The sequence below is a fragment of the Perca fluviatilis genome, chromosome 20, assembly GCF_010015445.1.
Source record: "Perca fluviatilis chromosome 20, GENO_Pfluv_1.0, whole genome shotgun sequence".
Classification (NCBI taxonomy): Eukaryota; Metazoa; Chordata; class Actinopteri; order Perciformes; family Percidae; genus Perca; species Perca fluviatilis.
In genome coordinates, this window is record NC_053131.1 from 28,736,527 (window position 1) to 28,752,814 (window position 16,288).

The 16,288-nt window shown below is 39.5% G+C and overlaps 1 protein-coding gene across 12 annotated transcripts; it reads right to left on the reverse strand.

Moving 5' to 3' along the window:
• Positions 1-104: 104 nt before the first annotated feature.
• Positions 105-15,399, reverse strand: matn3b (matrilin 3b). Of its 12 annotated transcripts, XM_039786715.1 has the most exons (16): positions 14,992-15,399; positions 14,024-14,170; positions 11,999-12,574; positions 9,813-9,932; positions 8,903-9,022; positions 7,834-7,953; positions 7,224-7,343; positions 6,611-6,730; positions 6,059-6,178; positions 4,979-5,098; positions 4,717-4,836; positions 4,282-4,401; positions 3,769-3,888; positions 3,431-3,550; positions 1,643-1,744; positions 105-1,357 (listed from the first exon to the last, which is right to left on the reverse strand). In XM_039786715.1, the coding sequence occupies exons 1-16, from the start codon at positions 15,314-15,316 to the stop codon at positions 1,305-1,307; spliced, it is 2,523 nt and encodes an 840-aa protein (XP_039642649.1). In that variant the 5' UTR covers positions 15,317-15,399; the 3' UTR covers positions 105-1,304. The 12 variants fall into 12 exon arrangements, with proteins under 12 accessions (XP_039642649.1, XP_039642651.1, XP_039642652.1 ...); XM_039786717.1 differs by lacking the exon at positions 7,834-7,953; XM_039786718.1 differs by lacking the exon at positions 7,224-7,343.
• Between the last annotated feature and the right edge of the window lie 889 nt (positions 15,400-16,288).

Consider the following 16,288-nt stretch of genomic DNA (forward strand, 5'->3'; position numbering starts at 1 on the left):
TACAGTGTTACCTTTATTTTTTCTAAAATGCTACTTTTCCATATGATTTTATTGATTTCAAAAGTGGCTTGGTAACTAAGCGTTAAAACACAATACATGAGATGTATAGGAGCCATTCTTTTAGAATATTTATTTTCCATGTGCAACTATACATCCAATAGAAAAAAATACAGATACAGATACACAAATACCGAGACAGTTTTTGATCACAAAAGCACCATAATATGTAGGCTATGCACATAACTGTCAGTTTACACAAAGACCTTGCACCACAAATACTCTTTTTAATGTGTTTCATGGATATATGACGAAGTAGAAAATACAATACGTGTGTGTATTGTATGAAGAAAGTACTGTGCAGTAAAATACCTGGATGCAAAAAAAACTGAGTGGATCTTAAAATCTCACAATTTCAAAACTTAGTGCATTGAAATAGTATATAATTGCTAGGACTGCTACTATAGACTTTGGTCAAGACTTGCCAAGTGTGCAGAGTATTGAAGCGGTCCTATAACCCTTGAACTTCCTAAACTGTTTTCCCTCTCCCCCTAAAACAATTGTACATGTCCTGGACCTGTTACAAACAAACAATAATTACCAAACAACATAGTTGTTGCAATCTTTCTGGTATCAAAGAAAAGTATTATAGTAATCACTGTGATGTAACAATACCACGGGCCAATTAGATCAGGCTTTATTTTGGTCTTTTCTCTGCATAATAATGCTGCAATCAGAGGGGTAACAACAATGCTCTTATTGTATGAGAGATTAGTTGTTCTGTTGTGTTCTATCAAGAACACTGACCAAGAAATGCTCTCGGAGCAGTGGATACACAACAAGGATGTAGTACAACACTTTTTCCACCAAAAACATTCATTATGAAAGTAAACTTTTGACATGTTTATACATTGTTTTTCTTTTTAGAAGTTTGCACTTCTCCATTTTCCAAAACTTCACCTAATTATCTTACATACAGTAGTTTGAGACTCATCTCAATGGCTTACACTGCCAGAAAGAAAGTAGCTTTTCTTACAAAGATACAGGTATATGTAAACGTTTACACCAGTTACATGTGACTTTACTGTAAGAAGTAATAACAGTTGTTGTGGATGCAAAATGCAGGTTTTATAATATAAAACAATCATTCTACTACTGCATGAAAAATCAATACCATGAAGAACTATACCAAACATATTTACTGAAACATGAAGAGTTTTTGAGGGTTACAGATGACTTCTGTTGGTCAAAAGAATTGGATACATTGCTAGTCCTGAACACGTCTTCTGACGTCTTCATCACTGTCCTTAATACTGCTGTTGGCCCTCAATCAGGTTCACTTTGTCTGAAAGTTCATCTAGTGAACAGACTGTCAAGGAATTTAAAAGGTGTAGTTGGAATGTTTACCAGTTCATCATCACACTAAGCATTTCGAAAAATGCACCACTAACTATCAATAGACTCAAACTATAGATTCAACTTATTCTCATTAAAAGTACTACGACAAAACAATTGTAGCAGCCTAGTCCAAATGTCGACATGTTTAGAGGTAAAAAGCAGACATTTCAATTCTCTCACATAATTGCAATTTTAAAATCTTATAATAAATTCAAGATCCTTCTCAGCCCTCCAAGCAAAAGGATATGTTTTCTGCTCAGCTCCTGTATGGTTGACTGTACTTTTTTCTGGAACACAATCTGAGCTTCACACATGCAGGCATCTTGAGTTGTTTCACCTCTCATTTCCTCTGAAAGAATAACAACAAAAATATAGAAGGTCAAAGCATGTGAGTGGTGTTTCACCATGTTTAGTGTAGCATCTTTGTAATATTCAATTTGGCGGCCCATTGACAGCCCATCTCATGCTCCTCCCCCAAAGAGTTGGTGTTCAATATGAAAACAGCTGACAAAATCTGATTAAAATTAGGTGTTGTTTCAAATGATAAGATAAGAATAATGGATATTGATTGAACAATATAGTAGAGATCATGTAAAATCATGAATTTTCTTTTGTGAGTGAGATTAGGAAATATGTTTAAAAAAAATGTTTCAATCACTTCAACTCGTTAATCACAACCTGGGAGTGGAAGTTACTGAGGTCAAGCGTGGGTAGCGTTAAAGAGAACACATGTTAATAATGGTTTAAGCAATATGCTTACATATACAGTACCATACAAGACATATTCACTGATAAAGATACAATCAAAACAGGCAAATCAGTTACAACCAATGTTTTTGGTCCTTTATTTGGACCAAAGTTCTTGGTAGGGACCCACCAAGCCCCCAGGAAGTACGCCAGTCTTTGAAGCCAATTTGACATAGTAGCCAAACTGTGGATTTGAAACATCTGTGACGTCACGTGATGCCATGGGGCCCATAGACCCGCACAATGAAATCATTTAATCCCCATTCAAGTTAGCGGAGCACTAAACTGGAAGTAGCCAGCTCGGCCGGCGAAAGTTTCTAGTGCGCCTGCTGTACAGGCCACACAGTGCGGAAGCAGGGCTAAAGATCTGGGTCTTTTTATACGCGAAAGTTGAACTTTATTGACTTCATGTGCCACTGAGCAACTTTCATAGGAATGAATGGGGCCCCGCCTCCAACTCTGTATCCAGTTATCTTTAAATATCCATGGCTCCCAACACAACTTCCATTGCAGTCTCTCACTCCTTAAACCAGCAGCACAGCACACTTGTATGTCCTATACACTGTGCTGTACTTAATGACTGGATCAGTAGAAGTAGTGCTTGTTGTTGTTGGACAGTGGCTTTGGTTGCAGTCAACTGCAGAAAAAAAAGCAAAAACACAAACATGAAAGGTATGATAATTATTATAATCAATGTTTATGCATTGTAACCCCAAATCTTAAGCCCCCTATCAGTGGTATTTTTCCCTCTATGTCTGCATGTGTGTTCTCATATGCAAAAGACAAGTGGATGCAGAGTGAAGTCGGGTTATTTGTTTAAGGATATCCAGCCCTAATTATTAGTAAGCCTAAACAGATATTGTTTGGAAAACACATTACTCTCACCTTATCCTCTTACCTGAAATCGTCTTGCATAGTTTAGGACGGTTTGGGAATAACTCTTGTCAAGGTCACATGGTCCAACCCATCTTTGATAAAGCCTCTTCAAGTTTCATAAGGAAAGAGTATTCAAGGAGCCCCCTGGTCAACTTGATTGCTGATAGTTCCTTTGAGGATTTCAAACCATGTCCATGTATGCCACACCTTTCGGTAAGTTAGTGCCAGTCTGGCACATTTTCTCAGTCAGGCCAAGCTCAAATCTAGTTGTACAAGACAGCTCACAAAGCAATAATATTAAAGGGTTTGTTGATAAATTCCTGAAGCTAGAACCGATTCAAAATATGGGAAATGTCTCGAAAGGTTTCAATATACAGACAGCATAATGTATGTAAAAAAAAAAAAATCTTACGTGAGCATGTTTTCTGGTCTGCATTTAACACATATCCAACTCGACACTTGCAGTTGTATGAGTCACCGTTGTTGATACAAATGTGCTGGCAGTCATGTCCCTGAGCACATGCATTTGAACCTGGAAAGAGACAATCCAACATCTAACTGATTTTGTCTAAGCAATTCAAGATGAAGGAGCTCTTTGTTATCATTACCTTAATATTTATGGAATCCCTTGCCAAAACATAACTATATGTACGTGTGTCCAATACAAGTGCCTCAGCAGATACTATGGAATAACACAAACCATCATGAGGTACTGCACCAATGTTTAGTTGAAAGGAAGAGGGTTCTTACGAGAGCATGTTTTCTGATCCATGTTCAACACGTATCCCACTTGACACTTGCAGATGTAAGAGTTCCCATTGTTGGCACAAATGTGCTGGCAGTCATTTCCCTGGGCACATGCATCTGAACCTAAACATGAAAAGAAAGGCTCACCTCAGCGACTTAGTCTTATAACTTCAAAAACAATCACTAATAATTACTTTTTTTGCAGAGCTTTTGGTCACAGTTCCCTTAAAAAAAGAGTGTATGCCTCAGAAATGGGACCAGTATATTTCAACATTCCCTGTCTCTATATCTCCTGCTTATTCACGCTGACCTCAAATATGGAAAACAATATTCTCAAGAATGTACATGTGGTGTGTCCACAAGACAAGCTGCCTCACCAGCTAGCTCCTAGTCTCCAGTTGGAGCTTTTGGTGCTTTGTTGAATCAAACTTTGAGGCTCCAAATGTGGTGCTCTGTGGGGTATCCGAGATGCTGGATCACACCACAGATAAATATGCATATTAAAACGAATCTTACTTGAGCATGTTTTCCGGTCTGCATTTAACACATATCCCACACGACAATTGCAGATATAGGAATCCTCACTGTTGACACAAATCTGCTGGCAATCATGTCCCTGGGCACATGTATCCGATTCTGAAAAGAAAAACCTCCACGTCTGACTAAGCTTTACACCAACAATCAAGAAGATCTTGACTTGTGAACCCCCAAATTTTCTTTTAATTGTTCATTAAATCTATGGTCATGTACTCCATTCCTCTTAGTGCATCAGTCTGAATTGTTCACAATGAGCTAAGTGTCCTAATAATACAATAACCTAATTCACAAGAGGTGATATGAAGTGCGTCTGACCGTGTAAGTGTAAAATAACATAGAGAGATTCTTGGAAAATTTGAATATACTGTACCAAAGAAACAACATCATATCTTTTAGAAAAGTCCAGGTTCTTACGTGAGCATGTTTTCTGGTCTGCATTCAACACATATCCCATTCGACACTTGCAGACAAACGAGTCATCAGTACTGACACAGATATGTTGGCAGTCATGTCCCTGGGCACATGTATCTGAACCTGAAAAGAAACACTTCCACATCTGATAGGCTCAATTTACATCAAAGAGCCCTTAGTAGGTAATAAAACCTACAATGGGTCCAAAATAATGGACTGTGAGATACTCCATCAACACTATAAAAAAAAACACCCCAGTTCTTACGTGAGCATGTTTTCTTATCTGGATTCAAAATATATCCCACTCGACACTTGCAGATGTAAGAGTCATCACTGTTTATGCAAATGTGATGGCAATCATGTCCATGGGCACATGGATCTGAACCTGAAAAGAGACATGTCCACATGTGATATGACATCTCATGGCATCATTCAGGCAGGACTTGGACTGTTGGAGCCTCTGTCTCACCACTGTTTCAAATGATGCTAATATCTCCAAAGTGTACGACTTATTCAGGCTGACACAAATATCCTGGCAGTCAAGACCCTGGACACGGGTCTCCAATTTTAAAAAGAGACACTCCACAGGTAACTGACGTCAAATTACATCTGTCAAGGAGCACTAACGGAGCTTTTACTGGGCCACCAATCCCTTTACAATTTATTAAAAGCATGGCCATGTAAACCGTACCTCTGGGTGTATCAGCCCCAGTGTCTCAACCTGCTGCCTGTTAAGAGTTACTACTGACCATCCTAAACTACTACAAGCACCCTACAAGAGCTGATCTGTGCTTCATCAGTTCTACAGGTGACACTTTAGGGCTGTATTGGCAAACACCCATACCACAGAAAGATCTCTGCAAAATGTAATTAATAACTTAATTTGGAGGGAACCTGAAACAATGTATGAGGGCATCCACTTGAAACTCCAACACTATCAGTTAACGAACCTGAAAAGAGACTTGTAACCGACTTGGTCTAATTACATCTGTCAAGCATAACTTTGCCTATTTTGGAGTTTTTAAAGAGCCATCAAGGCTATATCCATCGGTCCCAGGCTCTGTTCAAAATGAATCCACTACTACCCTAATCTATTTACAACAACCTACATAAGCTGATGGGCATTGTGTCCACAGCACAGTGTTTCACCCGATTCAAAAGTCCAGCTAAACAAATTTGGTTGTTGTTTGTGGCAAACACCATTCCCATACGGATTTTTGAATCCACCAGACCATGGCTCTAGCAGTATTCAGTCATGCACCTAAAATAATGGATTTTGAGGGAAACCTGAGACACAGCACCACAACATGCACATCAAATGTATAGGTAAAATTCAAATTCTTACGTGAGCATGTTTTCTGGTCTGCATTCAACACATATCCGTCATGACATGTGCAATGGTGAGAATGACCATTTTTGACACAAATATGTTGGCAGGCATGTCCCTGAGTACATATATCCAAACCTGAAAAGAAACACTTCCACAGCTAACATCCACAGCTAATGTAGTCTAAGACCTATGGGTCAACAGTGATTTAAAATGATAAGGGCATATGGATTATTCTGCATTTATTCAAAAAACTACATCTATGCATTTTGTAGACATACATATCTTAAGGTCCAGATTTCCACATAAGGATTTTTTCTAGTATGCAATCAACCCATTCCACTTAACCCATCAGCCGACAGTAGCCCACTTGCTGCTCATATGAAATGTGTTCACTATCAACTTTACATCACAGTGCCTCACTAGCTCTTGCTGTATCAAATTATAAACGCCATGGTCAAATGCTCTATGCCTCTTTCTGCATTAAATCAAGTATGTAAAATAATAAGAATACAGATTGTGACAGTGCAGTAGGACATGCATATCAAGTCAAAAAGTCCAAGTTCTTACGTGAGCATGTTTTCTGGTCTGCATTTAACACATATCCCACTTGACATTTGCAGATGTACAAGTTATCATTGCTGATGCAAATATGTTGGCAGTCATGTCCCTGGGAACATGTATCTGAAACTGAAAAGAGACACTCACACTGACTTAACTGAACCAATCAATTTACAGTCTCCCAGCTTCCTGCTCATTCAAAATAAATTCACATATAACTTCCTAATCATTTAGAACAACCTACAAGAGCTGATGTAAGTATGTCTACAGCATAGTGCTTTCACCAACTGTTGCAGTTCAAATTCAATTTTTAGCATTTGGAATAAATGAATAACAGACTTTGAGGGAGACCACTGACACTGCCCTCATACATGCATATACAATATATAGGTAAAACTGGTCTGTATTCAACACATATCCCTCACGGCACTTGCAAAGGTATGAATCACCACTTGTGACACAGATATGCTGGCAGTCATGTCCCTGGTCACATGTAGTCAAACCTAAAAAAGAGACACTTCCACAGCTAATGCTTAGACCATCAGGATAGGCCATCATAAGTTTTTATGTTAACCAGTCATGCTGCATTAAGACATGCAAATCTTAAGGTCCAAGTTCTTACGTGAGCACGTCTTTTGGTCTGCATTTAACTTATATCCCACTTGACATTTGCAGATGTACGAGTCATCATTGTTTTCACAGATGTGCTGGCAATCATGTCCATGGGAACATGGATCCGAGCCTAAAAAGAGACCATATCATTTACGTAACTGGCATATCATGATATCAGTCAAGGAGAGCCTGGACTGTTGTAGCCTCCGTCTGGCCATTGTTCATTTAATTAGTGCTCCACTCTTTCTTTATCAATCTGTTTCCAAGTCTCTGAGTTATTCAGGTTGAGCTCAACAACTGACTGTGAAAATGCTAAACGCAAACTAAAATATTAGTCACGAGAGGCATAAAGAAAGTCTGTCTGTACAAAGTACCTCAACAACCTCACAATTGCAGTATGTTTCTGTTCAGAAAAGCCCACAAGCCCACATCCCAATGGCCCCATCAAGACCTGGTGGTTTCTGTATTCAATCAAGCACTAAAGTACAGGTAACGAGTCGTAAATGCATGCAAATCCAATCTCAGTCATAAGGCATGTTTTCTGGTCTGCATTTACAATCCATTTCATGCTGGCTCAAAAACACACACTCCAAATCAACTAAAAGGACAAAGGTGCTTACGTGAGCATGTTTTCTGGTCAGCATTCAATACATATCCCAAAGGACACTTGCAGATGTAAGAATCCTCGGTGTTAACACAAATATGTTGGCAGTCATGTCCCTGGGCACATGTAGTTGAACCTGAAAACAGACACTCCCACATGTAACACACTCAAATTACATCAGTCAAGCACATCACAGCTGAGGCTTTAATGAGCCATCAATTCTTTTTAAAAGTCAGGACAATTTGCTTAAATTCTCTGTCCATCAATCCCAGTTTCCTAATTCTGTGCTTTTTCACACCAATTCTATATATAGGCTATTTCCGCACACTCGCAACAGTCCAAAAACAAGTGCCTTAGCAGCTCTTGCAGCTTCATCAAGAAACATAAAAGGGGGCGACGCCTGCGAGCTAGTTCAGGCAGTCAATGCGAGCTGCACCGCTGTACACACACGTGACATGCCTCACTCTTCGTATCATTTACCAAACACACCCACCCCCCCAATTTGGCGGTCTATTTAAGCTGCACATTTCCCCATCTCTGTCTTGCCATTGCTGCTGCTGCCCTGCACCTGTATCGCTGCCCGCTTTCAGCCCCACCACCACCCCAGCAACCACCTGCAGGCCCTTATCATCACTTATCATCACTCCCCAATATCTGATGTAAACCCAAACTACAGGGAGTGATGAGGTCGGAGTCTGGCCGCCAAACACAATGTTCTGCTGTTATAATAAACATTTCAAACATGAGTTGTCTGACTGAACTAGATTTCAATCAGTGCTGACACAAATATGTTGGCAATTATGTCCCTGGGAACATGAATCCAAACCTGACAAAAAAAAACAACTCCCACATCTGACATGAAGCCCTTATTGTGGAACCTTTTGTAAAGCCTCACCCTATCTTTTTACAGTACATATAAACTAAAGCATTTCCTGTTTAGTCAAGCTAAGCGGTGCCCAATATACAAAAAGCCTCACCAGCTGTCTTGGGAGGATACATTAAAAACGTTCAGTCATGCAAAACACATGGGAACTGGCCAAAAAAACAACAGACAACAAATCTTTGAAAAATATTCCGGTTCTTACGTGAGCATGTTTTCTGGTCTGCATTCAACACATATCCCACTTGACATTTGCAGATGTATGAGTCATCATTGCTGACACAGATATGTTGGCAGTCATGTCCTTGGGAACATGGATCTAAACCTGAAAAGAAACACTTCCACACCTAACCAACTGAGTCAAAATACATACGGCAAGAAGCTCTGAGTCATTTCTGTTTTATACATGTGCACATTACCCTGTAAATTGGCGTTATATAGGGTATGACTACTTAACTTTGCAGATCTGTGATGAGCTTATGGGGACAGTCCCTATAAGCCCAATGCCATCCATAAGACCCTAATTAATTATTATAAGACCACTCTGTACGGAGCAGAGCAGAACAGGTGGCTGTGGAAAGGAAATTTCGCTGTTGACTTCCCAGTCATGAGCTTTAGGCAAATAAATACAGCTTTATTTACTCTAAAGTACATATGGTAAAGTTGGCAAGAAGCACTAAACTAATTAACTAACTAAATTTAGTTTTAAAGCACCCACGGGCAGTAGCTGACCTACTGAACAGTGAGATTTTGTCAAGCCCGTGACTTGGAGAGAGGATCTACTTGTCCTGCTCACATTTGTGATGAATACTGTCTGCCCTAATCTATTTAGGGCAACCCCAAACATTAGTAACAAGAGATGGTATGCAGTGTGTTCACAGCACAAAGTGCCTATTGAATGTGGAATTGCAAGGTTCTGTCAAAGTTCTTACATTAAGTATTTTAAAAGTTAGTAATTGCTACGTATAACAATGATTTTCCCATCCCAAATCAATGTTTAAGAAAGATTCAATGAGAATATAACTTTTAGGCATGTTCGATCTTTTTTGGCAGTAGTTTTAAGATGACAATGAGACATTGGATAAAAACATTCAGACAAAGATAAAGATTCTTACGTGAGCACGTTTTCTTGTCCGGGTTCAAGACGTAGCCCTTGCGACACTTGCAGTCGTATGAGTTGCCATTGTTGACACAAATGTGCTGGCAATTGTGTCCCTGAGAACACGGATCCAAACCTGAAAAGAAACACTCTAATGTCTGATTGGCTTATGCCTAGTGAGATCAATCATTTTGTTTTATATTTCTGTTAGTTAGTTGTTGTAAGTATGTATTAATTCATTTTATTATTGTGTTATTATACATAGCCACATGCAATTAGTGTGCTTGATCTCTGTGCTTCAACTACAGTGATGTTACAGTAAATTAATGTTGTTGGTGTAAAATCCTGTTATATATACATATAGGAAGGAAGACGCGTAGTCATTTGTCACTTTCAAATGTTACACTGGCTGTTGAATGTAAGACACCTGATCTTAACTATCCATCTTAATATTCCAACAGATTATTCCATGCAGTTCAGACCATGCAAACACAAAATCCACTAAAGGCAACACACTGTCGTAATCATTGCATGTCTTTGGTAGTGACGTCACTGTTGTGGATGGACAGAAGTTGGTCAGAGTTAAACACAGAGGATGGCTGAACTCACTCCACAGGTTCCAGCTGTCAAACAAAAACAAGTTTTTGAATTTGTCTGACTAGAAGTTAGTCATAATTTAAAGCACAGTGTACGTTAAGCTCAACCCCTGGGAGAAGCTTGCGCGCGTAGCATGTAACCTTAGCAGTTACATTGCTAGTTTGGGTGGTACCAAAAGTTTAAAAGAGAAATTATTTATATTTTGACTTGGGGAAAGTTACTCAAAAGTACTAAGCTGTTCTCTCACAATGACTTGTGTATTCCCCCTGATGACCACAGCTGTAGCTGCATGCTTGGCAGTGGGCTGAGTTATGGTTCAAGCTGGGGCTGGTACAAAATAATTTGAGAATTACACCTTTATGTTGAACACTTCCTAGTTCTTATTTTCGAAGTTTTGATATCACCCAAATGTATCATAGCAATGATCAGTTGGGCTGGCATGCCTGTAGCCTGCAAGCATTAAGTACCACATTATAAATATTATATTTAGCAGAAAACATACACGCTTCACATCATTAGTCGTTTATGTCCTAATTTGTACACGCGAAAACATTCACTCTATGAAATGTAGTGCTTTGTTTATAGGAACAGGATGACATTTTTTTATTCCTGCAATGTCGTCAAAATTGTTAATTTTGTACATATTACACAAATTAAATAACCTAAAAAAACTTCTGACAGAGCTAGGCTAGCGGTTTCCCCATGTTAACAGTATTTATGCTAAGCTAAGTTAAACGACTGCTGGCTCAGGCTTCTTCCTGAACGGACAAATTAGAGAGTGGTATCAATGTTCTCCACGAACAAGTATGTTTGCAAAATGTCAAACTATTCATTTAAACAGGTCTATGGTCTTTTTTTAAAATTTGAATTAGCATATTAAAAGATAACATCATGTTAAAACTTAAGTTTTCTTAGCAATTTCTTAAAATCTAAAAGTATGCAAATTTAGCACATCACATTTTAGTCTAATTTAGCTCAAGCTAATTTAGTTTTTGCCGTGCAGGATGAGTGGCCGTTAATGTTCTGTCACAGATTGCAAAAGCCCAAATTGTGGACCTGGGCAGCTTAGCACACCTTCAGGTAACTGAGCAGGGCGCGCGGCATAAAGCACAAGATTCAGCGCAGAAGTGCAGAGAGCAGCGCGCTCCGTGTGAAAAGTATAGGCAGCATCATATTTGGTTTCAACCATTTTAAAGTCTTCAAACATGTCAAATTTGCTCTGAATTGGCAGATCAACCAGTGATCAGAGGTATGTCTTCTTCTTTAAGTCGGTTAGTACAAGACTTATTAGACATGTTCATTAACTACACTTATATTATCAGTTAGTGAACACCTTTTTGTGGGAAATCCAAACACAACAAGCGGCGGTAAGTCACTGGTTACCTTGCCCTTGTTCTTAAAACTAAAGAAGAGGACCAGAGACTTCAGAAAGGACATTACCTCTATGGTGCTGCCCAAATGATCACACGTGATATTTAAAGGACGGATCTGACATACCGTTCTTTCCGTTATCGTCATTTTCATTATTTAGGCCTATGCCTAGGCCGTTATCATCAATTCCGCCATTTAATGGAATATCCGCACTCCCATTATCATCATCCTTACCACACAAGGTTTCCCTAAATTTGGAAGTGAGCTTCTCAATGACACCATAGGTCTCCACATAGAAGACATGGTCATCATGTGGGAGGCTGGCCATGAGGCGCAGGGACGCCATATCCGCTCTGTCTACTCCCACTGCGTAGATCTCGATCCCAGATGCGCGAGCTGCGGCTGATACATCCTCTACGTGGTCCTGGGGCCTCCCGTCTGTCACTATGATGGCTACCTTGGCAATGTTCGCCGAGCTAGCTCGGGCCCCTGCCTCCGCGGTGAAAGCTTTCTCCATGGCAGTCTTGATGGCCATGCCTGTCATGGTGCCTGAAGCGAGGGGCTCAACACGGGCTAGCGCTTGCTTCAGGGCAGACTTGGCAAAATAGGTCTTTAGTTGAAACTCATTCTGCACTGTGCTGGCATAATTGACGAGGCCGACCCGCGTGGCGTCCGAGCCGATCTCCAAGCTTTCCACCATATGCTGCAGGAACTCCTTGGCCTTTTCAAACTCGGCAGGGCGTACGCTGCGGGAGCTGTCTATGATGAAGACCAGGTCTATAGGACGATTTCTGCAATTCGCTCTTGTTGCTGTAAGACAAAAAGATGCATTTTCCAATGTTTTTGGATTGAAGATACAGTACCACAAATCTCACAAATTGTGAGAATGGAAATCCAGCATGCATCCCTACACATCCCTGCACACATGTACTGTACACACACTCACTGAAGCACACAAACTTTAAACCATAATCTGACTGATTGGCTGATTCACTTACAGATATTCTTAAATGAATTGAGAAACAAAAACAAAAAGGCTGTACCAGATGCTAATAGTGCTAATAATGTTTGAGTGCTATAATTTTAGGAGACCAGAGATAGATATTAGAATATCATAACAGCTCACTTTCAAATACTGTATTATTGAAGATTCCATCAGGTCATAAACAAAAAAAAAGTGAACAATAGTTTTATTATATTAATTGCCCCTCAAAAGATAGTGTTAAAAGATGCACTCAAGTCATTATAGCTCTCATTAGCGCCCCCAAATGCTGTGTTTTAAGTGTTGATGATCACTTAAAACTCAACACAAGGAGATAGAAATGATGCATTTCAAGGCACTATGCGGAAATCAGGGAATGTACCTTTCAGCTTGGTTAAACACATGTTGACAATGGGCTGAATACAAGTATATACTACAAATGGGAAATTACGATCAAATCCTATGTAAGCACGCTAATTAACCTTTTCTCCATCCATTCAATAAGACCATCACACCTAGGCAAACAAGACAATTCTCTAATGAAACTACAGTAACCATACTTTGGCCAGGAACTAAAGTTAGGCGTAACATCTCCATGTGTTTCAAAAAATTAAATTTTTAATCTCAATATCAGGGGACTTTCATTAGGGCTGGGTACCAAACTACTTTTAGGCACTGACCAAATTGCCTCCATAGTATCGAGTACTGAAAAATGCCTTGTCATTCAATAGCAAATATAGCATAATGGCAAATAAGCATGCAGCATTCTTCTACTAAGATCTAACAATGCTGATGATTGGCTGTCTACACGTCATAGAGGCATGCAGAAAAAACTCTACATTACGCAGAGAGACGGGGCTCACGTGTGTGTTGCTGTATTTTTAGGGGCCCGACTGCAGTGTGCGTCACATAGGTGTAAAAGAACTGAAAAATAAATGCATAATTGTACTATAATGTGTAATGTTTTAATTTCTTCAAACTGGATTTCATAAAATGGCAATAAAAAAAAAAGCATTGTTCAGGGACCGGTGTCAAAGTCACGTTATCTGTACTGGTATCGGTATCGGTATTGATAATTTTTGAAAGACACCCAGCCTTAACTTTCCCCTTCTTCATGGGCTTTATCAGAACAAATATTAATGTTTTCAGCTTATTAAATGAAAAGCAAACTGTATGAGACAAATATCTTAGGGGGCATATATGACCCTTTAAAATATGCTCCACGTCTGCCTTTTGGGATTTCAATGAGCATGTTAGTTATGGACAAAGCTAAGTACCTGCTTCAGTTCTGATGGATGCAAGAGAGCCACTCGGATTTCGAGCGGGCTGCCAGGGTGCAGATGGTGCAGCGTTGTGTTGCAGCTGTGAAGACGGCTGGTGATGGGAGGACTGATAGCGATTAAACCTAGAATTAGTGCCACCAGCTTTGCCAAGGGAGGGTAGAAGGCAGAGGGGGAAAGCATTAGAGCAGTAGTTACTTTGGTTTAACTAGCAAAATGAGATGCCACATGATGGGCATGCATAATGATTACTGGCTTTATAACAGTTTTTCAAAGTGAATATCACAGAAGGGAAAATAGTATGCACTACATGCTTGTTGGGCAGTTCAATTTGCAGTATACTGTATTGGTACATTGATGTCTTAATTATGACTGTAGTACTCAAGTAGGCCTATTGTAGCTACAGGTGCAGTTTTAAGCCTATGCTTTTACTAGTATTTCCATTTTATGCTACTTCTACTCCACAACATGTATTTGACAGCTAGAGTTACTTGTCAATTCCAAGATCAAGATTTTACATTTCAATATTATCATCAGCTTAACAAATACGATGCATTCTCCTAAATTAAACAACCAAAATAGTAGCCTAGAGTATCTTAAATTATCCCTCAATCTCGATCAACCTAAATGGATCAGTGATACAAATTCAACAGCCTAATAAACCATTCCGTCACCGAATGATGCCATTGATGTCTTAATTAATACTGTGGAGAATAAAGAGACCATTTTAACCTGAGTCCCTGCAGTTTATGCCTTTCATGGGAATTTCCCCACTGGGATAATTAAAGTCTATTTTATCTATTTTATCTTCAGCCGTCAGATTAATTTAAATTCATCCAATAAATTCATCTAAACCATAACAACGCATCGAAACAAATGATATGGTTAATGCACTCATTAACTACAAGTGGATGGATATTGAAGATGAAGGAACAGGACATATAACATCTACAGGACCAACCGACCTCCATTGTCCGCTCTCCTCTCCTGCTCCAGGTTGTTGGCACCTGTTCGGGCACCCTGCTGCTGCTGGAAGGCTCGCGCTGTGGAACCGCCCCGCTGGACCTCTCCAAAAGTTTCAGCACTCAGTTCGTCAGAGGTTTGTTCAATAGATTTGATATCTTCAAAGCGCTGGGAGACCCTTGGAGGGCCGTGCGGGGAAACTCGTGGGATTGAAGGGCTAATTGAGTGGATCTGCCGGTTGCGTGACCCAAACTGTGGGAAAGTTCCCCGAGCTGCCGATGCCAGGATGCCACTGACACAGAGCAGTCCCCACATTAATGAGGTCATGTTGCCTACACGCACAGTTGTGTTCCGTCCGCCTCTGTTCTGGATGCACTTCGGCCCACTTCCACAGCTGACTGTACTGTACTGTAGCCTTTTTATATGATCTCGTCCACACTGCCCACAAGGCGGGGGGGGGGTATCCTGCACGAGTGAGGGTGGGTTCAGAGCAGTTACTGCACTAGAATTCAATTCATTTATCCTGGATTGCTAGGCCTTTTTTACATTCTAAATTGACAGTTATTCACTCCATTTTATATATATATATATATGTATATATATATTATTGTATTATTAATTCAACAAATTTAGGCCTATGAGGTGCATTTTCATGTAAAACCATTAGTGGACTATCAGAAACATTGGAAGGGTACACTGTAAACTTTTGATGTAAATGTACAGCTAAAATCTCACACTATCTTACTGTTTTAATGTTATACAGGTACATACTGTAAATGGCAATGCATTCTGGGAGAAAATAAAAATATGACAGCACTAACTGCGAATGTTACAGATTACAGGTATTTACTCTTAATACCAATGCATCTTGGGAAAATAAAGGAAGGCAGGAATTACACTGCAGCCAGTAGATTACTGTAAATACAAATAATACTGTAGGAAACTGACCATTTACAGTATGAGTACCATAACATTTAATGCATACTGTAAATAAACAGTAGTTTACTGGCGAAGCTGCTGCCAGTATATTACTTTAAATTTACAGTGAAAAGTTTTACAGCAAAGTACTGTAGCTACAGCGACAGTTTTAAGCCTACTTTACTTGAGTATTTCCATTTTATGCTACTTCTACTCCACAACATTTATTTGACAGCTATGTTACTAGTCAGTTTCAAGATCAAGATTTTACATTTCAATATTATAATCAGCTTATTGAATATGATGCATTCTCCTAAATCAAACAACCAAAATGGTAGCCCAGAGTAGCTTTAATTAGCCATCCATCTCCACCATTCAAAT

Excerpts from the sequence above, each read along its gene's own strand:
- matn3b (XM_039786715.1), bottom strand. The coding sequence starts at position 15,316 with ATGACCTCATTAATGTGGGGACTGCTCTGTGTCAGTGGCATCCTGGCA. Across the intron at positions 14,171-14,991 it reads GAGGAGAGCGGACAATGGAG|CTGGTGGCACTAATTCTAGG; the intron begins GTCGGTTGGTCC and ends CCCTTGGCAAAG. Across the intron at positions 4,402-4,716 it reads AGACCAGAAAACATGCTCAC|AATCGGATACATGTGCCCAG; the intron begins GTAAGAACCTGG and ends TTTTCTTTTCAG.